This window comes from Cervus elaphus, chromosome 30 (assembly GCF_910594005.1).
Source record: "Cervus elaphus chromosome 30, mCerEla1.1, whole genome shotgun sequence".
Taxonomy (NCBI): domain Eukaryota; kingdom Metazoa; phylum Chordata; class Mammalia; order Artiodactyla; family Cervidae; genus Cervus; species Cervus elaphus.
This window is the reverse complement of record NC_057844.1, coordinates 30,300,629-30,326,386: the sequence shown is the minus strand read 5'-3', so window position 1 is coordinate 30,326,386 and position 25,758 is coordinate 30,300,629. Positions and strand designations below refer to the sequence as shown.

General features: G+C 46.4%; 1 protein-coding gene across 1 annotated transcript; it reads left to right on the top strand.

The window, feature by feature from the left end:
• The first annotated feature begins 6,224 nt into the window (after positions 1-6,224).
• Positions 6,225-23,412, top strand: MEDAG (mesenteric estrogen dependent adipogenesis). Its single transcript, XM_043892263.1, has 5 exons — positions 6,225-7,020; positions 17,202-17,311; positions 18,940-19,052; positions 19,469-19,754; positions 22,202-23,412. The coding sequence occupies exons 1-5, from the start codon at positions 6,743-6,745 to the stop codon at positions 22,324-22,326; spliced, it is 912 nt and encodes a 303-aa protein (XP_043748198.1). The 5' UTR covers positions 6,225-6,742; the 3' UTR covers positions 22,327-23,412.
• Positions 23,413-25,758: the final 2,346 nt, after the last annotated feature.

Genomic DNA, 25,758 nt, shown 5'->3' with positions numbered 1-25,758 from the left:
AGATGTTACCCTCTTGCTCTGTCCTCACACAGTCATCCTTCTGGGGGACACCAGTCCCATTGGATGGGGGCCCCTCCCTAATGTGGGGGAAGCAACAAAATTCATCTGAATGCCATGAGGTGGAGGGGGGGTGGGGGCTGAGGCCAGTGTGACAGCTACTTAACCAGTCCAGGGGAGAGTAATGCAAAGTTAAGTGAACAACTGTAACGGGCCTGGGAAGAAAGCAGGAGATTCCTGGGATTTGCAGCAGAACCTGCAGGCGGAGGCAGCCAGTTGGCGGGGAGGACTGGGCAGAGGGACAGTGCAGGAGGGTGTGTGGGAAGGAAGGAAGCAAGAGGGTGGGATGACTCTGAAGTCCTGAACCAAAGGATGGTGATGCTTCCTGGAATGAGGAACAGGGGAGAAAGAGCAGGTCTGGAGTGGGGGAGGAAGCTGATGAGTTAGAAGTGCCAGTGGAAAGCCACCTGGAGAGTTTAGCAAGGAGTTGGGGATGTTGGTCAGAGAATCTGACAACAAGTCTGGTCTGGAACTAGAGATTCAAGAATCATCAGTGAAGTTGGGGCTGAGGATTTGGAGCCAGGATTTGAACCAGGTCACCCAGGTAAAGAGAAGGTGGTCAGGGACAGAACCCTGGGACTCCAGAAAAGGAATGGCCTGAGTAGTGGGAGGAAGACCAGCAGATGACAGGGAGTTGGCATGACCATCTGTGCTCTGCTAATAGATGCTATGACAGCATCTCATGTGACTCTTACAGAAGTCCCCTCTTACAGGCATAAAGCAAACTCTTAAAGGGCACTTACTGAAGGCCAGGCACTGTTGAGAAGACTTGTCGGTAGTTCATTGAATCCTCACAAAGTCCCACCATTTACACAGGAGGAAACTGGAGCAGAGAGAAGCCAGATGCTCAAGATCACAGAGCAAGCTGGACATGGAACAGGTGGCAACAGCTGAGCTAGGAGTCACATGACTGTTCTGCCTCCTCCTGCCTTGCATGGGTTTTATGAATGAGGAAGTCAAGCACCAGAGAGGTGAAGACAACATGGCCAATAAGGGTCAGCATTGAGTTTTAAACTAAAACTTTTGCACTATCCATGTGCAACTTTTTCACAAGCTAAGGGAGGGAAGAATTGCAGGCAAAAGTGTTGTCTAATGAGATGAGAACAGAAAGCATCTGTTAGATTTGGCAGCATGGAGATCACTGGGGAGTCAGGAAGGTCAGTTACAGTGGTATGATGGGGTGGAGGTCTGGTGGTAAAGTCTTGAAGAGTGAATGGTAGGCAGGAGTTTAGATGGTCCTTTCAGGAAGTTTGACTAAAGAGAGAAAGTGAGAGATGGGAAAGCAGCTAGAAAGAGAGAGATAAAAATGCTCAAAACTTATTTTTTTGTTAGGAGGGGAAAACTTGCATGTATTTGCATGCTGACAGGAAGCCCAAGGATGGGGGTTATGCTGCTGGAGAACTGGCTTTCAGTCTGCTGTGAGTTTGGTTAATTGGAATCAAGGTCTCTGGGTTTGGCTGACTTGAACCTTCAAACCTGAGGAACTGAGCCTGTGAGCCGGCGACATCACCCCAAAGGGAGCATAGGGGGATGGCAAAATCTTGATTGTCTTGCTTGAACTGCAAACATAGCCACAGACTCACCCATGGGTGATTGTTCTGCTATTAACCGTCTTCTAAATTTGAATAACATCACATTGAAACTATTATCTTTATTTGTAATCTAAGAACTACATATAGAGATAGCTGAGGTATCATACCCCTAGGACCAAAGATTTGAAACCATGAGAATTCTCTGCTGGTGAGAAGACAATTGGGTACAATTCTTTTGGAAAACAATGGTACATGTTTCAAGAGCCTTGTGTATTGTCATATCACTTATCTCAATAATTCCATTTCTGAGAGTTTGGATTAAAAACTTAATGTGCAAGGATGTTCATTGCAGCATTGTCTATAATAAGAAAAAACAGGAAGTAACATAAGAGATTAAGAGCAAAGAAATGACAAGACAAACTATAATATATCCACTTGATAAAAAAATAGTGGCTTAAAATAATACTTACAAAAATAATTTTTGAAACATGATATATATACATATACATATAAATGGTCTTAAAACAAAGAAAAGCAGAATGAAAATTCTACCATATGAACACAACTGTGTAAACAAGCCAACAATATGAAAATGACTGAAGATATCTTTGCTAGACTTGATTACGTTTGCCTGGTTAATACTTTTTAATGAAAAGGAAACAACACATGAAAAGATCTCTCTAACTCTCCACTAGTTAACAATGTCTGGCATTACAATGAATGCTATTCTTTTCTGTTCACTTTTTCATGCCTTTCTCTGGCATTCTGGTAGTGCATAAATTATCCATTAAAAAAAAAAAGAAATGCAGGTGTTTTACTGAAAATGCATGAAATGAAGCCTCTAAATAACACATCAGGAAAGTCTCTTTAAAATATTTTTATTGTGTTCCACATCATTTTTCTGTACAAAACAATATATACTCATTTGGAAAATACAAAAATTGGAAAATGAGAGAACTATGGAAAAACAGAAAAATTTCATTGAATTCTTCTTTTCGGGTAATAAATGTTGATATTTTACTGCAACAGAAACATATTTTGATGGACTCCCTGGGCTGTAGCCTGCCAGGCTTCTCTGTCCATGGGATTTCCCAGGCAAGAATACTGGAGTGGGTGCTATTTCCTTCTCCAGGGGATGTTCCTCACCTAGGGATTGAACCCAGGTGTCCTGTATTGCAGGTGAATTCTTTACCACTGAGCCACCTGGGAAGCTGGGAGAGCTGCTATGTTCATCTTAACCAAGTGCATCTTAACTTCGCCTCTCAACAAAGCCGAACCATTCATAGAGAGTAAAAGTTTAAGGGTCATCAGTAGCATTGAATTTGGTCCATGTGGGGCTGGATGGAGCTCTGCTGTAGGCCTGCCCTCATTGACCTTATAATTAGGAAAGCCATTTTTGGAGCTGTTATTGCTGTTGTTGCATCAGAGACCTGCTATAAGCAAAATAAGTAACTAGGCTTCAGCAACAAGTCTGGACACGGTGCCAGAAAATTAGCTGTGCTGATCCCTACATTTCTCCATGACCTGGGGAAAGGGGCCTCCTCTATTTATTCACCTTGGAATCTCCAACAAACCACTGGCCCTGGAACATAGCAAGTGCTCAACAAACATTTGTGGAAGTGAGCTAAAGGCTTGGGTTCAAATTCCTACCTTCTCACTTATTGGTAGATGTTCCCATCCACTTCTCTGGCTTTGAGCCCTGTCTTTGAGCTAATGGCTTTCAGATTCCAATAATTAACAATGTCTTCTCTCCAAAACTCCAGATCCCCCTCAGTAACTGCTTACTGGACTTGTCCAAGTGGGTGTTCCATAAGTAGCCCCAAATAAGGATGTTTCCTCCTGTACTCATCAGTTATTGTTGTTGTTCAGCTACCCAGTTGTGTCTGACTCTTTGCCACCCCGTGGTCTGCAACACGCCAGGCCTCCCTGTTTCTCACCATCTCCCGAAGTTTGCCCAAGTTCAGGTCCATTGCATCAGTGATGCCATCCAGCCATGTCATCCTCTGATGCTCTTTTCTCCTTCTGCCCTCATTCTTTCCCAGCATCAGGGACTTTTCCAATGAGACAGCTGTTTGCATTAGATGACCAAAATACTGGAGTTTCAGCTGCAGCATCAGTCTTTCCAAAGAGTATTCAGGGTTGATTTCCCTTAAAATTGACTGGTTTGATCTTCCTGCTGTCCAAGGGACTCTTAGGAGTCTTCTCTAGCATCACAGGTCAAAGGCATCAATTCTTCGGTGCTCCGCCCTCTTTACTGTCCAGTTCTCACGACCATACGTACTCATTGGATTCCCTCCCAAATCTGCTCCTTCTCCCACAACCTCTGACCTCATTACTGTCATCACCCTTGAGGTACCCGAGTGAGAAACTAAAAGCATCTCTACTCCTTTGTCTTGCATTTTCATCTTCTGTAGATTAGCTCATGAAATCCTGCTGACTCTAGTTTAAAAATGTCCCCAATTCATCCTGTCATTTCCATTCTCACAGCTGCTGTGTCAGACCTTCATTAAATCTTACCTAGACTACTGCATCAATCTCCTGGTCTCTTTGCCTCCAATCTTCCTGTTTCAAAACCTCTTCTGTGTGGCCATAACCGAAAGCATCTATTTAAACTCAGCCATAATTATGCCACTTCCCTCCTTCAAAGCACTCAAAGGCTCCTCAGTTCCCTAAGAATCCTAATTCTTAGACAATTCAGACAACCTATCGCTATCTGGCTCCACCTTCCCTTTCTGGTCTCATCTCTTACAAAACTCACCTTCTCACCCTAAATCCTGGAGGAGAAAATGGCAACCCACTCCAGTATTCTTGCCTGGAAATCCCCATGGACAGAGGAGCTGGGTGGGCTACAGTCCATGGGGTCACAAAAAGTCAGACACAACTTAACAACTGAGTAACAAAAACAGCACCCTAAATAGGTGTCACCTTCTTTGGTCACACAATTTTTTACTCTTCCCCTAATTTCTCCTTTGCATAAGGTTGGCCCACGATCTCCTAACTTCTTATTGACGATGCTCTGATCCTGTATTCAGAGTCCAGCCCTTTGGTCACCTCCTCTGAGAACCCTTCCTGGGACCTGCCAGGTAGAATCAACCCCTCTCTTGATCTTGCCCTCATCCTTGGTCCATGCATCTAGTCCAGCTCTCACCTTCATCAAGTCCTTTTTTTTTTTTTTTTGGTGCCTGGTGGGCAGCAGTAACCGCAGCAGTGTTTGGGGTGAGAATGAATGAACACCTGAGTAGGGTGTGCTGGGTCTACTCCTGGTGCCACCTCCCTGTCTGTGAACACAGCCCCAGGCTCTGGGTCTCCCCTACAGCCTCAGCCTCCTCCACACCCACCTTCTATGCAGTGACCCCCAGGCTTCACCCTGTGAAAGAACGCCCTCAGGGGCTTGTTTCCCAGGCAGATGCCCTCCTCCTCCTGCAGAAGACTGATTCGGTATCAATGCCTGCTGGACAAATTAGATTTGCTCAGGAAGACACAGCCATAAAGACAGATGCTGGGGCAAAGGGACTCTTCTCTGGAGGAAGGAGTGAATGGAGCTTCTTTATATTCTGAGATCCAATGAGATGTGACAGAAAGACCTCATTTCACATGATTAAACCTATGCAGGGTCCTGGTGGGGGCACACAAAGACAAGTTAAAGATTTTCTCTAAGTTCTACTCAAACTTCGGGAAATGGTTGAGTCAGTCCTAAATTACAGTACTTGAGGAAGTCTTCCCAGCATCTCAGCCCTAGACTGGACTCTCCTCCCATAAATTCAGGTTTATCCTCAACAGAGATTTTCATTCAGTGTGGTAGAATCGCTGGAATGCTTGCTTGTCCACCTCTCTATTAGACAGTAAGTTGAGGCTAGTGGTAAAGAACCTGCCTGCCAATGCAGGAGACATAAGAGACGAGGGTTCGATCCCTGTGTCCGGAAGATCCCCTGGAGAAGGAAATGGCAACCCACTCCAGTATTCTTGCCTGGAGAATCCCATGGACAGAGGAGCCTGGTGGGCTACAGTCCACAGGGTTTCAAAGAGTCGGATTCGACTGAAAGACACGCACAGGCTAGCCAAGGGCAGGGCTTATGTTTATTCATCCTACTTTTCTCAGAATTTAGCTCTTTGCCTGTCCCCTAGTAGATGTTTTGGAAATAGTTGTACAATTAAACTGAATGGGAAAGCCCTCCTTTCATGCCTTGTACAAAACGAGCCACACCTAACTCTCAAATATCTCCAGATTGAACACACGGAAGTGTTCCAGGACTCGAGGGGCTCAGCCTCTGGGGAGGCAGGGGAGGAGAGGACCCCTGGTTTCCTTCGGCTCCCCACCCTCACCCCCGCTCTGGACACACCCCCGTGGTCTGCCGTGCCAGAGAAGCAAGCAGAACGAAGTGATGAAATCCACAGGGGATTCACGAAGCCACTGTGGGAAAATGACACGATGACCAGTGGGAGTTCCACATGGAAGGGAATCCAGGCGAAGGAAAGGCTGAGCAGGGGAGATTCACGGAATAACCTAGAAGGGAAAAAACAGAAAGCAAGGATAGGAGACGGTGATTGGCATCTGACTCCTGCTTGGGGGCGGGGCATAGGAGTAGGGATCAGAGATCCGGCGCTGCCCCACGACCCAGGGCCCCAGGTGGGGAGCCGGGGAAAGGGATACATGCCTCGCTTCAACCCGTGCGCGGAGGTGTGGTGCCTTGGGCGAGCTGCGCGCCCTGGCTCCCACCTCGGGCCTGACCCAGCACCCTCGATGGACGCTTCCCTCCGTCCTGGCACTGTCCCCGGGCCAGTGTCCCCTGGCAGTGTGTGTCCCAACCCCCACGGTGTCCAGGCAGGGGCGGGCCCAGCCCCAGGCGTGGAGCGGCAGACCCCAGGGAGATGAGTAAACCCTTGGCCGCGAGCGGGCGCGGCCGGGCGGGAGCGTGCCAACTCCTGGGATGCTGTAACGCGCCCGCCCGGAGCGTCTGGGGTCGTGCCCGAGGGCCGGGAGGGGCTCGGCGCGGGATAAAAGGGCCGCGCGGCGCCGGGGCCGTTTTCTCCGCGCGGTGGCCGCAGCTTTGCGCTCCTCGCCGGTGGGGACCTGAGCGGCGTCCAGGGGTCCCGGGCGGACCGAGTCGGGGCGCCGGCGCCTCCCCGCGGGCCATCAACAGCGAAGCCCGGCCATGGCGGGGCTGGAGAGCGCGCCCGCGGCCAGGCCGAGCCTGACGTCCATCTCGTCGGGGGAGCTGCGCAGCCTGTGGACGTGCGACTGCGAACTGGCCCTGCTGCCCCTGGGCCAGCTGCTGCGGCTGCAGCCCGGCGCGTTCCAGCTGCGCGGCGACCAGCTCGTGGTGCCCGCGCCCGCGGAGCCCGCCGCCGCGCGCGGGGGCTTCAACGTCTTCGGAGACGGGTTCGTGCGCCTCGACGGGCAGCTCTACAGCCTGAGCAGCTACATGAAGAGGTGGGTGGCCTCGCCGCGCACCCCGGCCCGCCGCCTGGTTCCCGCCGAGGCCTCCACGCTGCCCACCCCCATCCCCATGCCTCACTTCCAGAGATCCAGCCTGGAACCCCCACCTCCCATCACACTTCTAGATTTTTCTTATTGCTAACATCACCCAGAGGTGCGGAGCTCCCCCTGCCCTGGCTTTTTCTGCCCTTTGCACCGACATTTCACAGCTGTCCAAGCCGCCCGTGAGGGTGGTGGGGGGTGGGCAGGGAGGGGAGCGCGGAACTGGCTGATGATTCTTATTTTCTGGCTCCTTAACCGGGTCAAATGAGTTCAAACTAGGGGCACACCCTTGCTAAGCGGAGACTCACACCCTGGCTTTAGCCTGGGGGGAGGAGGGGCGGGGAGAGGTTCTTTTCTGTGCTATCAGCTAGAGAGGAGACCCGGTGAGAGCAAGCAGAAGTTTACAGTTCCCCATCTTTAGCCTCACTGCCTTTTCAAAAAAAAAAAATTAATAAATCGTGTCTGAGAAAGAACCAAAGCCCTTGAAGTCCAACCCTGGGGCCCTGTGGGCTGTCGAGTGGGCAGTTGGCTGTGGAGTGGGCAGTTCCGTTCTGGGAGGATGAGTACAGTGAGTGTGGCTTCCAGGAGCAGAGCTGGGGCCAAAACAACTTGATGGAGGGTCACGGAATGTTTAAGTGCGGTGGAAAAATACCTGAAGCCCTTCCTAGGGGACTTGAAGGCAGCAGGATTGAAGCCCATCTGAGGCGGGCTTTGGGAGGGCAAAGGAGGAGGGAGCTTCACCCTGGGTTCTGCTGGGGTCTCTTGCTTCCAGAGGTCACCCGGTGCCTCCAGAGGTCACCTGCGGGGTGGGGAGCTTGCGTTTGTGCTGTGGAGCTGGGTATCAGGAAGCGGGACAGGTTGATTCTGAGATGAGGGAGCAGACAGCTATTAAGCTAGAAAGCCTTTGCTCCAGGGAGAGACAGCAGCCCTGGGCACCCTATGGGTGGAATAAAGTCAAGAGGGGCAAGCAAACCAAAGGAGATATTTAAAATGCCTTCTTCAAAGATGCTGGGGAACACCTTGCTTTTCCACTCAAAAGATAGTGAGGGCTTTCACTGAGCGCCTGATACAGGATTCCCCAGCAAAAATCTCTCCCTTTCTGAGTGAATTGAAAATTCCAAGCCATAAGCAGGGGATGGTGGTAGGAACTGAGCTAGAAATCAGATTTGCAGAGATTTTAAAAAGAAGATAAGCATTGTATTTGAGAACAGAGTATGAAAAATAAAAATGTCCAGAGTTAATTGAAGCTGCAGGTTAGGTCTTAGGTAGTGCTGGCTCCCCTGATCTCAGCCAACAGCGCTGCAAAACTTGAACTGGTTTTGAAGTCTGGTTGTTAAACTCTTGCTTTGAACACCTCCTCCATAAGGGAAAATTAAACAGCAGTGGTTCCCCCAGCAGTTTGGAGTCCAGAATAAACAATAACAAGGTGACAGAGACCAGGGTGCAAAGAAGAATCAGCAAATACAAGGTTCTTATGGGCTAAGCAATAGTGTGAGGGCTTTTGTACCTGGGAATGGCAAGGTGCACCTGAGAATAATTCGAGAGGTGGAACAACCTGCCTTCCTCCTGGGGGACAGACTGTGGCAGGTGGGTGTGCAGTCCTCTTTCAGGACTGGAAGGGAACCTGGTCTGAACAGAGGGAGCCTTCTAGAAAGAAGGGGAAGACAGTTGTGGATGGCAGTGAGAGGTTTACCCCTCACGGATCAGGAGTGAGAGGCACAGTCAAAATTCAGGTATCTGAAGTTGCTGCTTCTCAAACTGGCACAGATTTACCAGTTGTCTTTGGTTTGAAGATAGATGCAGCTTCCTGTCTCAAAATAGTTGCTCTTGAGCTATCCTTCACTTCTTCCTTTCTTCCTTCCTTCCTTCGGTGATTTCTAGCCAACTTAACTGACGAGGAATTTGCATGATTTACTCTTTCCCAGTAAGTTCTGGCACACTTCGAAAGATCCCAGATTCAAGCTCAGAATTCCCGCCCATGTTACAAATGAAATTTGCTCAGGGTACCAGGTGTAAATTACCATTAACTATCACACACACATACACACACCTTTCCCTTTTTTCTTGTAACGCAGCCTGTTAGTGGGATGTAATGGCCAACATTTGACAAAGAGGAGCTCTAACCCCTTGTTTTCAGCGGTCCTCTAGCATGTAAGAGGCTGCTTGGAAAAAAAGCAAATACATTTTTCTTTAATGTTTACCTGAGTCTCAGCATTGATGCAAAGTATTTCACAGCTATTGTCTCACAGAAGCTGGCAAAGTTGGTGCCATTGTTTGTTTCCCATTTTTACAGATGAGAAAATTAGGACTCAGAGAGATTAAGCAATTTCCCCGGGTGAGATGCCGGTGAACTGCAGGGTCAGGGCCTCTCTGCAGAGTTGTCTAACTACAGCCCAGGCTGTCAGCTAGCTGCTTCCAACCTGGAATAATTCTGGCTTCCTCTAGGACACAGCGGCACGCTCATAGATTTCCTGAACCTCAAATAAATGACTGGGATTACATCAGCCAGTACATATATAATCAGCCTAAGAGAGAAAGTAAGTCCAGTGGTTTGAAGGAAGTCACTGGAAGTAGCACTGTGACCTGCTTCTGCTCAGATCTGAGCATCTCTTAGCTGGGTGATGGTCTCAGCCCCTTGAGGTGAGCCTCCTGGGGCAGGAAGTGCATGGGAGGCGGGGAGGAGACGCATGGGGGTAAAGACTCAGGGGAGGATGCGTCAGGGTTGGATCATACTTAGATTGTCACTGGGAGAGCGTCAGCTCCGTCCGCGGTGGGTGGGAGGTGCCTGGGCCCTGTCTGCGACCCGGTCCCACTTCTCAGAAGCATCTCCACATGGAGCCTGGCCACCCTTACTGTTGTGCTCAGTGGACTTCTTACACAACCAATCCTCTGCTCTGGCCCTAGGTCTGAGCCTTGGATTTAATGACCTGCCCAGGATAGCAGCCCCTTAAACAGAATGCATAGTGGTATTGATGAAGTAATAACCTCTCCTGTGCTGAACTATGACTTTTATGGAATTCAGTTCAGTGTAAGTGTGGACACCTGATACAAAGAGCTCACTCACTGGAAAAGACCCTGATGCTGGGAAGGATTGAAGGCAGGAGGAGAAGGGGTTGATAGAGGACGAGATGGTTGGATGGCATCACTGACTCAGTGGATGTGAGTTTGAACAAACTCTAGGAGACAGTGAAGGACAGGGAAGCCTGGCGTGCTGCAGCCCATGGTGTCACAAAGAGTCAGACACAACTGAACGGCTGAACAACAACAAAGTGTGGACAAACATGAGCGCTGAGACCAGGCCGCCTTGGTTTGTACCCTAGTCCCACTGCTTACTAGCTGAGTGACTGGGGAAAGCTACTTCATCTCTGTGACTCAGTCTCCTCAGCTGTAAACTGGGAATAATAATGCCAACAACTTTATAAGTTGTTCAGAATTAAAATCTGTTAAGTCCTCAAGATAGTCAGTGGCACATCTTCATCACAGGACCAATGTCAGCTTATGTTCTCATCAAGCAGCCCCAACACCAAATGCTTCACATGCTGTTTAACCTTTCAGCCTCCTCATGGGGCACCTCTTGTCAGCCAGATTTTATAGGTGAGAATATGCACCTCAACAAGGTTAAAATACTTGCTGAAGTCACAGAGGCGGAAATCAAACCCAGATGGGGTGATTCAAAAGCCATGAGCCACAGAACTTCCCTGGTGGTCCAGTAACTAAGACTCTGAGCTCCCAATGCAGGGGGCCTGGGTTCAATCCCTGGTTAGGGAATTAGATCCCATGTGCCTCAACTAAGAGTATGCATGCTGCAATACTTTTTAAGACCAGGTGCAATTAAAAAAAAAAACCCACGAGCCATTGATGCTTTCTTCCTCGGGAGCTTGGCTTTGTCCTTCCAGCCACACTCCAGTCCTTGCAAACACACACCTGCAGGCCTGGATTCAGCTACCCACAGTCCCCAAGGCTTAGCTAAGCCATGATTCCCTGCCCCCACCCGGGCCCCCGTCTCCTCCTTCTGCCCACCCATTGGCAGTCTATTTGGCCTGACAGAACAACCCTTCTGCTACACCTGACTCAGCTCAGTAAATGGTTCTAACTCCAGGCCTCTTGGCTTTGCTTCTTCCTATTTACATTGCCAGGACATAGCCCTGTGGACACAAGGAAGCCGAGCACTGTGCATTCCTCTGGTCTGTGTGTGTTTGAATGATTAACTAGTTTGTAAGCCTCTGAGTAACAGGGATTGTGTCCTAGGCCAGCGCTCCTCAAACTTTTAATAAGCTTACAAGTCTCCTGAGGAGCTTGTTAAAACACAGATTTCAGATCAGATACAACTGAAGAGGGACCCAGAATTTTTCAGTTTTACAAGCTCCCCTGTGATGTCAGTGCTGTAAGTCCAATAATCAGACTATAAGCAATGAGGTCTTAGTTGTGAATCCTTTCATATTGAAATGGTATGTTTTCTTAGCCCTCTTCTAAGGGCTTCTGTATGCTTCTAGAAAGCAAGACTATTTTCTTCGTTAGGTCCCCAGTGCCAAGCACATAGTAGGTGCTTTGTTGTTCAGTAACCAAGTTGTGTCCGACTCCCGTGGACTGCAGTACACCAGGCTTCACTGTCCCTCACCGTCTCCTGGAGTTTGCTCAAACTCATGTTCATTGAATTGGTGATGCCATCCAACCATCTCATCCTCTGTTGCCCTCTTCTCCTTCTGCTGTCAATCTTCCCCAGCATCAGGATCTTTTCCAGTGAGTTAGCTCTTTGCATCAGGTGGCCAAAGTATTGGAGCTTCAGCCTCAGGATCAGTCCTTCCAAAGAGTGTTCAGGGTTGATTTCCTTTAAGACTGACTGGTTTAATCTCCTTGCTATCCAAGGGACTCTGAAGAGTCTTCTCCAACACCACAGTTCGGAAGCATCAATTCTTTGGCACTCTGCCTTCTTTACTGTCCAGTTCTCACATCTGTACATGACTACTGGGAAGACCATAGCCTTGACTATAGGGACCTTTGTTGTCAAAGTGATGTCTTTGCTTTTTAACACACTGTCTAGGTTTGTCCTTATATTTGCTTAGTCAATGTTTATTGCAGAAATGAATGACTGAACATGCATATCAATGATTAGAGCCACAGACATTAGAATGATGAATCTGAAATTTGTGTTTATTTCACAAGAGTCGGACAGAAGAAGAAGGTGAGATGATGAACCAAAGGAACTGTTTTGAGTGTGTAGGGGAGGTTTTGCATAAAACTAACAAGTTGATACTGGAAAGAATGTCCTTGTAAGCTTTTGCTTAGTAAATTCTTAGCAAAGAACTGTGGAAGCTATTAGCAATTTCTGGGCCTTTTACACAAGGACTATCCAATATATTCCTCTTTTTCTCTATTCCTCCCTACATATTTTAGAAATGAACACACTCACAGATGTGAGCCATGTGTTTCAATTTCTATTTGTCTTTGAGTATTAAATTGTCAGTTATTTAGTTGCTAAGTTGTGTCCAAATCCTTGTGACCCCATGGACTGTAGCTCACCAGGCTCCTCTGTCCATGGGATTCACCAGGCAAGAACACTGGAGTGGTTTGCCGTTTTCTTTTCCAGTGGATCTTCCCAACCCAAGTCTCCTACATTAACAGGCGGATTCTTTACTGCTGAGCCATGAGGGAAGCCAGTTTAAATTGTCAGGGGCCAGGAAAATTTGGAGTGACTTTTGAATCATTCCAAGATGATGTAAAATCTGAAGGAAACTGGAGAAGAATAGGTATCTTTGGGGTGGGGAATCTTTCAGCTACTCCTAATTTGCTAGAAGCAAAAATTCAATATTCTTTCTTGGTTCTTTCAGATACTGCCTTCATTAAATTGTTCCCTTTAACATTCCAAACTAAAAAGATGAGGAAAGAAATTGGATTGAGGGAGGAGAAATTCTTACTCATTTATTTTTCAGATACTTATATAGTCCTCTTTTCCTGGTAACATGAATGAACACAGCCCTGGCTGTGTGTCAGAAGCTTACAGAATTTCACCCACGGGCCAGCAGAGTTGGCCAGAATTGAAGACACTAATAATGTTTGTTGAGCATCTACTATGAGCCCACATCTGTATGTCTATGTTATGGGCACATTACATCATCAAATGGAAGGTGATTCTGTTATATCCCTTTTATTGATGAGGGGACTGGATCAGAGGGGTTAAGTAACTCACTTAAGGTCAAGATGAACTGTGCCTCTGGGACTGAGTTCACACAGCCAGTCAATCAGGATGCAAATTAAATCTTCTTATTTTGAATCACTATGCTTTCCACTGGGGCTTCCCTCATAGCTCAGTTGGTAAAGAATTTGCCTGCAATGCAGGAAACCTGGGTTCAACCCCTGGGTTGGGAGGATCCCCTGGAGAAGGAAATGGCAACCCACTCGAGGAGTATTGCCTAGAGAACCCATGGACAGAGGAGCCTGGCGGGCTGCAGCCCACAGGATCGCCAAGAGTCGGACACGACTTAGTGACTAAACCACCATGCTTTCGCATCACAGTGTTCTGCCTTTCAATCCCTTGATGAAAGCCAGGTGTAGAAAGTTCCGACCTAGGAGCATTCTGGGGCCAGAATAAAAGCACTGAAGAAATCAGAGTTTAAAGCAGCTCTCAAAAAAAAAAAAAAAATAAAGCTCTCTTCAACTGTTTGCTTCTCTTCCCTAGGGATAACTTCAAATATAATAAATATCCAGGACACAGGAGCAATATCTGCATTAGCAGTTCAGAAATATGCATAATGAAAGATGAGATAGCTAGTCTCATCAGACTAAGGTAGTCTAGTCAGGCTCATCTTAAAACTGGCAGTTGAATGTCAGGTACTTGAAGACCTGTGAGGTTTAACAATTAGGTCCTCAGTCTTTTTTGTATCTTAGTGACTTGCATATCCAAATTTTGTCCCAGCGGGCCCCTGAAGGGCAGTGTCTGTGCATCTGTCTGAATTCAAAAGGGATGTTCCCATTTATTTATTCCACTGTGATTCTGAAGTGTTTAACAATTGGACCATATCTGGGAGGTTGGGAATGGATGAATGTAAGGGGATATTTCTTCTTTGCGACCTGGTTTCAACAGAGCGTTAAGCAGGGATCTTGCCACAATCTTGTCTGTAAATTCTGTTATCAGAGCTCTCGCATGAGCAGCATTTTCTCACATCTGTGGTACAGTGATAACTGGCACTGCTCTGTGATGCTGTTGACAACCCGGGTAAGATCCTAAAAGTGCCTCTAAATCATCAAAGGAAGATTAAATGATGTCGAGCGTCATCCTATTATTCAGGATATCTTATTAAATTCAGGCTCCAGAAGAAGTGACTCATGTTTAGGTTATGCATTTAACTCAACATGTGACTCTCCAGAAGACCCCACCCTCCCCTCCCTCCTCCAAGTCCCTCGTCTTTGATCAGGGCTAGTAGCATTCAGAAAAAGCCTCTTCTGCGGAATTCTGGGGGAAACCAATTATTTTCCCAGCCAGTGATTGTTTCCAAGTTGAGATTTTTATCTTTTCTCTGCCAACGATACCTCCAATGAGACATCAATCGATTTTGTAGGCAGAGGCAAGTCATTTGGGTAGTCCAAACTGCAGGCTTTCTGAATGTATTACACACATGCACACACGCCCTAGAGAGTGACTGTAAGACCGTGGCTGTTGAGAGCAGAGGAATCACCTTGAGGGAAATATTAAGTGTTTAAGTGACCATGAATTCACTCCACGGTAATCAAGGTGGGGAGAGTGTGAAAATTGCTTTGGATGGATCACAGGTGGTACTCCCGGCCCAGCATCATGCATGTGTCTCTCTGACATTTACACCAATCAGACTTGGGTCTTTGCTTCTTCTGCTATAAGCTCTTCCTCCTCTTTCTCCTTCTGCCCTGTCTCACACCCCCTGAAATCACAGACCTCACCAGCTGGCCTCTCCTCATCTGCTTCCCTGGTCACTCCCACCTGCCTGTGTTCGGTCCTTGGCAGCCGAATAGATGGATGGCAGAGGGGGTGGGGAGCATGGGGGGACCCCTGTACTGCTGCCTGAGACCCCACCCCCACTTCCTGGGCCCTGAGCGCCTCAGCTGCATGAGGCACAGGTCAGCACCCAGGCTTAGTGGATGAGTGAATGAGAGTGAAGGAGCCCAGCAAAGGGCCATTCCCTTCCTCCTTCCTTCTCCTTTGCTTCCTTTCTCCAGGATCTTTTGGCAGTTGGTCAGCTGGGACAAAGAACGGTGACACTGCCCTTCAGGGGCCCGCTCAGCCCATGCTCACTCCACCCTGTTCTGCCGAGGAAGGGTCGAGGTGGGGGAGGCGCGGAGGAAGAGCCATGCAGATCCCAGTCTGCATCTGTGTTATCTCACCCAGTCCATTCCGTGGCTCCCCCCTTCTCCACCCCAACCCTCCTCTCCCCAACTCCTGCCCCCTCGCACCCACACCCCTGAACAGGGACACCGGCCCCCCCTCTCGTTGCCTGGATGCACCAGCCTGTGTCCCCCTCACCCATTGCGGGAGCAGCCCCGTAATCACCACCCCCCCTCCCCCCATGCCCAGGGTTGGGAGGTGGAGGCCGCATTAAAAGCCTGGTGAAATAGAAGGCAGGAAGCGTTTCAGGTGCTCCACTGGGGGTCAGGTTTTAAAAGCTCTCAATATCAGATCTGACAATCCCAGAAAAAAAACATGATGACACAGATTTCTAAGAGACGGAGCTGGAGGCAGATGAGCGGAAGCTGTGTTTTCCTGACTCGGGGGTAGAGAAATTCTCCCACTGCTCTTGACCCAGCCTTCTGTCTAGGTCTCCAGCTCCGGCCCCTCTAAGCGGGTTGATGAAGGAGGCTGTGGATTGTGTGGCTAGAGCCCCCCAGCTGCAGGCGGTCCCCAAGGCTGTGATTTTTCAAGTCAGGTTCTAGAAGGACCACAAGCCAGAAATGCAAGAGTGGTCTCTGCCTGAGACTAGAAGCCAACACAGAGCGCTATGACAAAAGCCCCCCATTCACCCCATGCAGACCTCACAGTGATGCCCATCAGTGGGGAGGCCGCTCTGTCTTGAAGAGGGCCCGGGGCAGACGGATCCTCCAGCCTCCTGGGTACCTCTCAGCCCACCTGTGTCCAAGCTGCTTCTGAACTTGGGTTTGGTTAGAAAATTAGCCATCTTCTTGAAAGAAGCCAATTTGCATCTGTCTTCTTTTAAATCAACAATGTAGGTAGAGACACAGAAAGGCGGCTTGGAAAATGTGTAGAGTAGGGAGAGGAAACTGACATGCTGGAAGGCACAGTCAAAAAGCAAAAAGATCTTCCTGGGCTGGAATAATGAACTAAGGCCAAGGAGGCTAAGTTGAATAGGGCCCTGGGCAGAAATCTTACATTAGTTTTTTAAAACTGTACAAGCTCACAACTGGGGGAGATGTGAAGTAGTTCATGTGAATATTGCATCTCTGGAGGGGACTGGGTTTATCTCAGGATTAGAAAAGGGAAGAGAGGAAGAGAAGGAAAATTTCAGATCCATCTGTCAGGATGACTACACTGGAGAAGACCTTGAGAAGTCTACTTACTAAGTATAATTCATTCTCAATCCAGGGATACATAGTGCTCTGGTAGCGCTATCTTGGGGGCTTCCCGGATAGCTAGTGGTAAAGAATCCAACTGCCAATGCAAGAGATGAGGGTTTGATCCTTGGATCAGGAAGATACCCTGGAGAAGGGCATGGCAACCCACTCCAGTATTTTTGCCTGGAAAATCCCATGGACAGAGGAGCCTGGTGGGCTACAGTCCATGGGGTCACAGAGAGTCAGACACAACTGAGTGTGTGCACGCACACACACACACACACGCACACACTGCTATCTTACAGCCCAAACAGATGGTAGTGGTCATCATCTGGTAAAGGCTGCCCCTGAGAGCTGAGTGCTGGTGCCAGGCACCCCCAGGCCCAGGCCACCTTTGGGTGGCATGTTGATCTGTCAGTCAACCAGGGGAGGGGGAATTACTTATTTGATACAAGATCTGGCTGCCTCCCGACGAATACACTTTAGAGGACTTCCCTTGGAGAGTATGTGGATGTAGCAGGCGTGTGTCCAGTACATGCCTGTCCTGACTTCAGTGGGAGGCTACACAGCATTTGTAATCCTCTCTGCTTTTTTCACAGATATGTGGAACTGACAAACTACTGCGATTATAAAGACTACAGGGAAACTATATTGAGCAAACCAATGCTCTTCTTTGTTCATGTACAGACGAAAAAGGACTCCTCGAAAGGTAGGTGTATAAAGTTTGGGTTTGGTTCTGCCTTTCTGGGCTGTGGCCTGTGGCCTGTTGATGAGGCAGAAATTGGACGTGGAGAAAGCAGAGAGGGTGTCAGCTTGTGCTAGGCTGGAAGCTTCATGGGTTAGGCCATCAGCAGAGGCCTGCAGAGCAAACCTGTAAATGACCCTGCGGCAGAAGTCATCTGCCTCTGAGTTTTCTTTCATACTTCCTGTCTTGGCAGGAAGTGATCTCTGAGCCTGCAGGGGTTGCAAAAATGACTAGAGTGATGATGATGATGATATATCATACTGTCTACCCCGTATCAAACACTCCTGTGAGGAATGAGCTAATGTCAATAATTGGGCAACAACCCTGTGGGGCATGTCATCCAAAGGAGAACGTTTTTGGCCTGAAAACAGGAACTGTAATAATTATGCTGGGACAGAGGTATAAACTAGAACTAACTCAGGCATAACTAGGATGCCTGGTCATCCTGCCTACGTGGTACTTATACCATCCCCATTTTACAGATGAGATAGTGATAGTGAAATTTGCTCAGTCATGTCCAACTCTGCGACTCCATGGACTATACAGTCTATGGAATTCTCCAGGATAGAATGCTGGAGTGGGCAGCCTTTCCCTTCTCCAGGGGATCTTCCCAACCCAGGGACTGAGCCCAGGTCTTCCACATTGCAGGTGGATTCTTACAGATGAGAATCCTAGTTTTCTCTCTCTCTCTCTCACAGATGAGACAACTGGGATAAAGAAAATAAATGGTATTTGCAAAGCTTGGTCTGGACACCAAGTGGGGAAAGGGAGGGTGCCGTGAATTGGGAGATTGGGATGGACATATATACACTATTGATATTATGTGTAAAATAGATAACCAATGAGAACCTACTGCATAGCTCAGGGAATTCTACTCAGTGCTCTGTGGTGGCCTAAATGGGAAGGAAATCCAAAAAAGAGGGGAGAGGTATATACGCATAGTTGACTGACTTTGCTGTACAATGGAAATTAACATAACACTATTAAGCAATTATTCTTCAATAAAAATTAATTTTAAAGGAAAAAAAATGCTTGTAGATGCTTTCATGTTTCATGCTGTGGCCTTCAAATTTCAAAGATATTTCTTTATTGTTTCTTCCAGGAAATCAAACTGATAGCAACTAAATTAACTCAAATTCCAGTATGAAAATATCTCCATTTGCCCATCTTCCTCCTGCTCAAAGTGATATGTAGAGAGTCACGAGCATAAGTTCTATGATAGCGTTAGAATTTCTTAAACTTACTTCTAAAATGTTCTTAAAAATGAGTCCAAGAGAGTAAGAATGGGCCTGCAAATTCCAAAGAGACTTCCTCAAACACTCCCATCCTCATTCAGATTCATCGAGCCGATTCTCTGCTCATTTTGTTCAGAGTCATTCAGATCCCCTGCTCACTTCATAATTCAAAGTCAAGATGCCCTTCTCGGCAGGAGGGCTGGGAACAGATCACAGTGTAACAAGGAATGCTTGTTAGCGCATCTGAGCCCTTGATGTCGTTTGGCTTGCTGGTACCAGAAAGCCAGCAATTCTCTACGAAGTAGGTCTAGGTCACAAGAGCACCCTTGTTTTTGACTTGTGCTTCCTCATTTCTAGAAAGGACATACGCATTTCTTGTGAACACAAGGCATCCCAAGATAAGAAGACAAATAGAGCAGGGGATGGACATGGTCATTTCCTCAGTGATTGGAGAAAGCTACCGGCTGCAGGTGAGTTGGCCTGTGTTAGTCCAGGGCTGCCAACACACGGAAGAGGATCTGGGCATTTCAGGCCAGGATGGAGTCCCTAGAGCTTAACTCTCACTTAACTGAATCCAGGCTGACATTTTCTATTGCTGCATTATCACTACCAATCACTGTGAACCAATAAAGTGAACTTGGTTTCTAGCAACTTCTGAGAAAAAGGTCTTTACCTTGAACTTGATGGAACTTGATGCAAAGGCAAAGATTTGTTTGTTTGTTTTCAGATGAAGGCAACTATTTAAAATTATGTCAGAGAAATAAAGGGTGTGATATTTTGGACATTTGGACAGCTGTTAATTCTATAATTGTGTGGTAATGTATGTCTATAATATAATGTTATCGTCATGTCCATGTAATTAATTAAATGCTTCTTTCTCTTTCAGTTTGATTTTCAAGAGGCAGTAAAGAATTTTTTCCCTCCAGGAAACAAGGTTGTTAACGGAGAAGATTTGAGCTTTGCGTATGAATTCAAAGCCGATGCATTGTTCGATTTCTTCTATTGGTTTGGGCTCAGCAATTCCACTGTAAAAGTGAATGGAAAAGTTCTAAATTTGTCAAGTACAAGCCCAGAAAAGAAGGAGACCATTAAATTATTTCTGGAAAAAATGAGTGAACCTTTAATCCGAAGGAGCAGTTTTTCTGATCGAAAATTCAGTGTAACTTCTAGAGGTATGTTAAAAACTCTCAAGTAGGGGCTTCCCTGGTGGTCCAGTGGTTAAGATTCTGCACTTCCACTGCAGGGAGTGAGGTTCAGTCCCTGATCAGGGGACTAAGATCCCACATGCCGCGTGGAGGGGCCAGAAAATTTTTAAAAATGAAAAAATAAATATGACCTTTAAAAAAAGTTCTCAAGTACCCCCAGAACAATAGTTACAGGGTAGAATAATATCACAGAAGAAAAGAATCAATTAATGGAAAAGGAAAGGCCTCTTGATAAAGGGGAAATATAATATCACATTTTTCAGAAAGTAAGACGTGAAAAACATTTACTACCAAAAGGAAATATAGTAAACTAACACAACACTGTAAATCAACTGCACTCCAGTAAAATTTTTAAAAAAGAATATAGTGACTTTTCCTTTTAGGCTCCTCAAGGTTTTCTCTCAGTGGTTTCACTGTGCGGCACACTCAGAAAATAATTTTAAAATATGTTATTAACATAGATACATGTTAATGCTCATTGAAGTACTTTTAACAATAATTTAACAAAGAAGAATGATGCTTTCCTGATGTGCATATTCAGGGCAGCAGAATGTTAGGGAAATGTGTTGGTTAGGGGAGGAAGACATGTGGTCAAGATATCCATCTTTAAAAATGTTTGAGGGCTTCCCTGGTGGCTGAGTGGTAAAGAATCTGCCTGCCAATGCAGGAGGCACAGGCTCCATTCCTGGCCTGGGAGGATCCCACATGCCTCAGAACAACTAAGCCCTTGCGCCACAGTTATTAAACCTGTGCTCTGCAACAAGAGAAACCACTACAATCAGAAGCCCTCCCATCATAACTAGAGAGTAGGCTGCACTCGCCACAACTAGAGAAAGGCCCACGCAGCGACAAAGACAGCACAGTCAGAAAATAAATAAAATCAATAAAATTATAAAAAGTATATTTGGAAGGTTCTCCAGGGTTTCTAAGACCACTAAAGAATAACTCTTGAGAATTCTTCACTTAACAAACTGCAGGTCATATCTGGTGCATTCTGGAGTTTCTATGCAGTAGCTCCTCCCCAGGATTTGGGAAGACTTTTCAGGTGGTGTGGCTCAGACAGTGACACCAGTCAAGTCTTGTCTGGATTTGTCTTCTGCTGAGCCTGCCCTCTGTCCCAGGCTAGTCTGTGCTGAAAGGCAACTTCCTTGAACCAGGACTCTTGCAGCTAATTGCAAACAAAGAAAAACACTCAAAGAAGCCAAAAAATCCACCAGTCTCTATGAACCTGCACTTTAAAAAAAATTTTTTTTAAATACAGATGCTTCACTAATTGTTTTTAATAACAGTTGCTTTCTTCCAGTGTTTATAGCAAAAATGCTTATAGTGTCTATTAATTGTTTAGTTATGTCTGACTCTTTGCAACCCCAAAGACTGTAGCCTGCCAGGCTCCTTTGTCTGTGGAATTCTCCAGGCAAGAATACTGGAGTGGGTTGCCATTCCCTTCTCCAGGATCTTTCGACCCAGGGATCAAACCCAGTTCTCTTGCTTTGCAGGTGGATTGTGTACCATTTGAGCCACCAGGAAAGCTTACTCCCGATTATTTCTTAGCCTGGAAGCAGCTTCCCTCTGTGTGTCTCTCCCTCCCTCCTGCCTTCCCTCCTCCTCCCCCCTCCCCCTCCATGTTGCTTTATGTTGTCTGTCTGGGTGTTCCTTACAAAGATGCCTTTATGTTCTGTTCCATCGCAGCCATGTGTGGTGGTGGGAAGAGGGGGAGGTTTATATGCTTACCCTTTTGGGGGAAGATTACTTTGCCTGGCTGTGCCCAAACCAGATGTCCGGTCCTTCCTTGGACACCCTCCAGCCTCACCCACTGGCCAGGGCAGCCTGGGCAGGCTTTCTCTGTTTCACCATCGCTCACTCTCTGTCCTGCAGGCTGCCTGGGCGTCCACTGGTTATCCCGGGGATACCGAGGGATGTGTGAAGTTGGGCAGTGTTTCCTTGCAAGTTTACTCTGAGCCAGCCCTGGGGCCCCCTTCCACTCCAGAGCAGGGGAAGGAAGATTCCTCAAGGCTCATCTGAGCCATAATTATGCACCTCAGGTGGTCTAGCCACAACACATCAATGGCCAGGCAGGCATCTCCACTGATTCTGCCCTGGTGATCAGTTAGAGTCTCCTTCTCAGAAACTGACCTTTGTCCTTGGCGTCTGGTCCCCACCTGTGGGCCTTCTGTCATTAAGTGAGGAACGGTACCTGCATGCCCATTCCATGGAGAGGCAAGTGACCATTGCGTCATCTTGGTGAACAGCAAGTAGCATATTTCTGTCTTTTGAGATTTTCTGGGGAAGCCAGGATTCTCTGTTCACATTGAAATGGTTACGTTGGATGTTGTGTGGGTTTTAAGTACTGTTGGGTTTTGGCTTTGGTTTTCCAGAGATGGTAATAATGCAGGCCCTTTTAACTTTTTTTTCAGGTTCAATAGATGAAGTTTTTAACTGCAATCTGTCACCCAGATCATCTCTGATGGAGCCTCTTGTGGTGGAATTGCCATTTCCATGTGTTCTGGAATCTGAGGAGACACCAAACCCATTTATCTGATTGGGTTGGATGTTCCACAGTTCCTCCTACACCCCAGGCCTGTGCCAGCATCGAGGGCTAAGGGGACGTGAGAGAGGGGGGAGGCAGGTACCTCCAGACCCTCTCCTCTGACAGGGCCCCCTTCCTTGCATTTCCAAGGATGATGCTTTGGCAGCCTGATGCAGCTGACTTCAGGATGGGAGGCTTTGGCCCCACGACTGGGAGGTTCCTCTCCTTTGAATGCTTCTGCAAAGAGCCAGAGGGAAGCAGCAGGCATCATACCCTGGCATACCCTGGCACCTCCTACCCTGGCATCCTGGGAGCTTCCCAGGCGGAGCCATCTTACCCAAGTTTTGCCCCAAGATGCTTCCTATTTCCAGATTTGGCCCTCTGCTTGGGGACATCCCTGTCTGAACCTAAACCCAGCAAGTATGAAGTTAGGAGTGCCATTGTCTTGCAAACCGGGCTGAGCAAAAAAGTCCAGGACCTCTTTCTCCAGAAGTCAAGTCGGTTTTTCATCCTGCTGGTAGGATGAAACCTTAGGACAAACATCGGAGGTGAGGCTGGATGGAGGACTGGCCAGGATGGTACGATTGTAACCCTGCCCCCCGCTGCCTGAAATCTGAACTCCCTTGGCCTCCCTCTTAACAAAGTGGCCTGTGTATAAAGAGGCCAGGTGATGCGATACCAAACGTGACAGGAGAAGGATAATGTATGCGGCCGTGTCCTCTCTATTAAAAGCACATAATGTCAGTTGGGTATTTTATAAGCTTTTAGCAATCCTAACACTAAAAGCAAAATAGAAGAAAGCTATGCATTACCATAATACATTGTAGTCACATCAATACATTTTTCATTTCATAGCTACAGTGGCGTTCTTCAAAAAGAAAAAAAAAATCATCCTATCTACATATAAAAATCTGCATGAATGAATTGCTACATAGGCTTCTAATGAGAAAGATTTATGGGTCCCGAGTATAATTTTCTTATCCTTTTAAAGAATGTTCCTGTATGATACGTTTTGATAGCACCACCGATTGTCCTTTCATTTGTATTTGAAATGGTATGTGCCATATTTGTGCAATTAAATTTTTCCTTAACATTCAACATAGAACTGATTAAATTTGTGACCAATATGCGTGACCATTCCATCATGCTATGCAGGTGGTATGTTGGCCTTGTAACTTACTTACAGTAACAATTGTGGTTTTATAGCTACTTTCTCAGGAAGAGCCTTTTGGGGGACTTCCCCAGTGGTCCAGTGGTTAAGATTATGTGCTTTCAATGCAGGGGGCGCAGGTTTGATCTCTGGTCAGGGAACAAGGATCACACATACTGCAGGGCACACCCAAAAATAAATAAACAAAAATTTTTTTTAAAAAGAGCCTTTTTTGAATAACAAGTCTATGAAGTATTTGGATGAAAAAAGTGATGCTGAGGTTTCAGAAAAGGGGAATCTTCCTTAATGACAGAAAATGGTAAATGTTTATTATTCAAATGCAGTGCAAAATGAAGAGTATTAACAATCAAATAAGTTTTATACCAGAGCACACAAATCTTAGGTGGATATCCAATAGTATATGCTTCCTAAAGGGAATAGAAACTCTATTCACAAAAATTGACGAAGTCCATTTTTTTTTGAAAAGCCATCAGTCATCACTCCAGGAATGGACTAAAGATCTAAAAGTTTTCTTTTATCATTAAAATTTTTTTATCAGTTGACTCGGAACCAAGTGCATCCACTCATTCGATATGCACTTAGCAAAGTTTTGTCCACTGCCTCTAAGGAAATGTGTGTGTGTGGTTAGTTGTTCAGTCATGTCTGACTCTTTGAAACCCCATGGACTTAGCCCGCCAGGCTCCTCTGTCCATGGAGTTCTCCAGGCAAGAATACTGGAGGGGGTTGCCATGCCCTCCTCAAGGGGATCTTCCCATCCTAGGAATTGAACCCAGGTCTCCTGCACTATATGTGGATTCTTTGCCGTCTGAGCCACCAGCGAAGCCGAGGGCTGTTGAGTAATGGTGCCTGAAACATGGCCCTTGCTTTCAAGGCGCATGCAGTCTTGTAACAGACAGGTGCTCAGCTAGTATGAACAATAATATCAGTGCTCAGGGACAGATTCAAAAATGAAAGCATCTAAAATGCTTATGATCCAGTTTTGGTGATAAAATTAATGACATGTAAGTGTAAAATTTAGTTTTAAGATAAATACGTAATGATTCGTTTATCCAAGTGACAGATTACAGAAGCTCTCAGTGAAAGAGTCACCTTGAAAGCTATTAATTTGTTCCAAAAGAATGCAAATCCAGACATTATCTACAGAAGGAGGGGGTTTTTTCTCTTATTACCTCATGGTTAGAGTTTGAATTTTGGCCAAAGGATAACACTGCCTAACTCGATTGCCTACCTTAATTATCAGCTCAAACGTCTTCTGTTTCAAGTACTCAGTCTATCTTCAAAGAGCAAAGTTATACCTGTATTTAAGAAATTCAAAAGAATGTGCATCAGTTTCTGAACAGAGCTTCTAACACATTTCAAAGATGCTTTAAGCAATAGCAGTGTCATTATAATAAATGATTACTTTGAAGAAGAGAACATTCATTTGGAAGGATAAATGCTGTTCCAACAGATTTTAAATGAATGTTCACACTTGATACTCATGGCTTGAATAAACTTGAGAGAACCAACAGTGTAAGGCATGAATAATTACTCTTAAGAGACAACAGAGATGGCCCAGGAGGAAGGTGACATATATGTACGATTGACAAGGTTTTGATAGAATGAAAGGTCTGAACTTGCTGTTATGGCTTTAGTTGAATAAAATGTGAGTTTGGTGAGTGGCAAGTTAGAAGCAGAGCTTAGAATTTACCCTATTAAACTGGACTGTCCTAATAGAGACTAGTATGGGATTTTCTTTTCTGGATTTTTCCATGGAAGGATAGCAGTCATTCTTGGATTGCTTAACCACAACCCCTCTTGGTGGCAGACAGGAGCCAAGTGACCTCAGGAAGACCTGGACCTTGTTCTACCCTGGGCCATCCTGGGCACCTGGCCTCTGGCCTCCTTGCAGATTTAGGAATTGCCAGGCCCCATAGGTGTGGGAGCCAATTCCTTAAACTAAGTCTCTCTCTCTACACACACACACTGTTGGTTCTGTTTCTCTAGAGAGCCCTTAATAATACAGAGTCCATCACAGAAATTGAGGAAATGTTTTACAAGGTAATCAATCAGCTAAAAGAGAAATGGCAGTATTTTTTTTTTTACATGAAGAGACTTGAATAAAAATAAAAGCATTGCATACCACATAGTAACAGGAAATCTTTTGCCCAAATACAACAAGCAAGTCAGAAAAACCCCCTCATCATATTGGTACCCAAAGCACTTGGCATTGCTGAAGAATATCTGTGACCTTTTCTGGGCTTTTGGAAGCAGCCACCAGCCGAGTCTCCCAC

Bases quoted from the DNA above. Each gene is read 5' to 3' on its own strand.
- MEDAG (XM_043892263.1), top strand. From the start codon at position 6,743: ATGGCGGGGCTGGAGAGCGCGCCCGCGGCCAGGCCGAGCCTGACGTCC. The intron at 19,053-19,468 runs GTGAGTTGGCCT...TTTCTCTTTCAG, and splicing joins GAGAAAGCTACCGGCTGCAG to TTTGATTTTCAAGAGGCAGT. The intron at 19,755-22,201 runs GTATGTTAAAAA...CTTTTTTTTCAG, and splicing joins ATTCAGTGTAACTTCTAGAG to GTTCAATAGATGAAGTTTTT.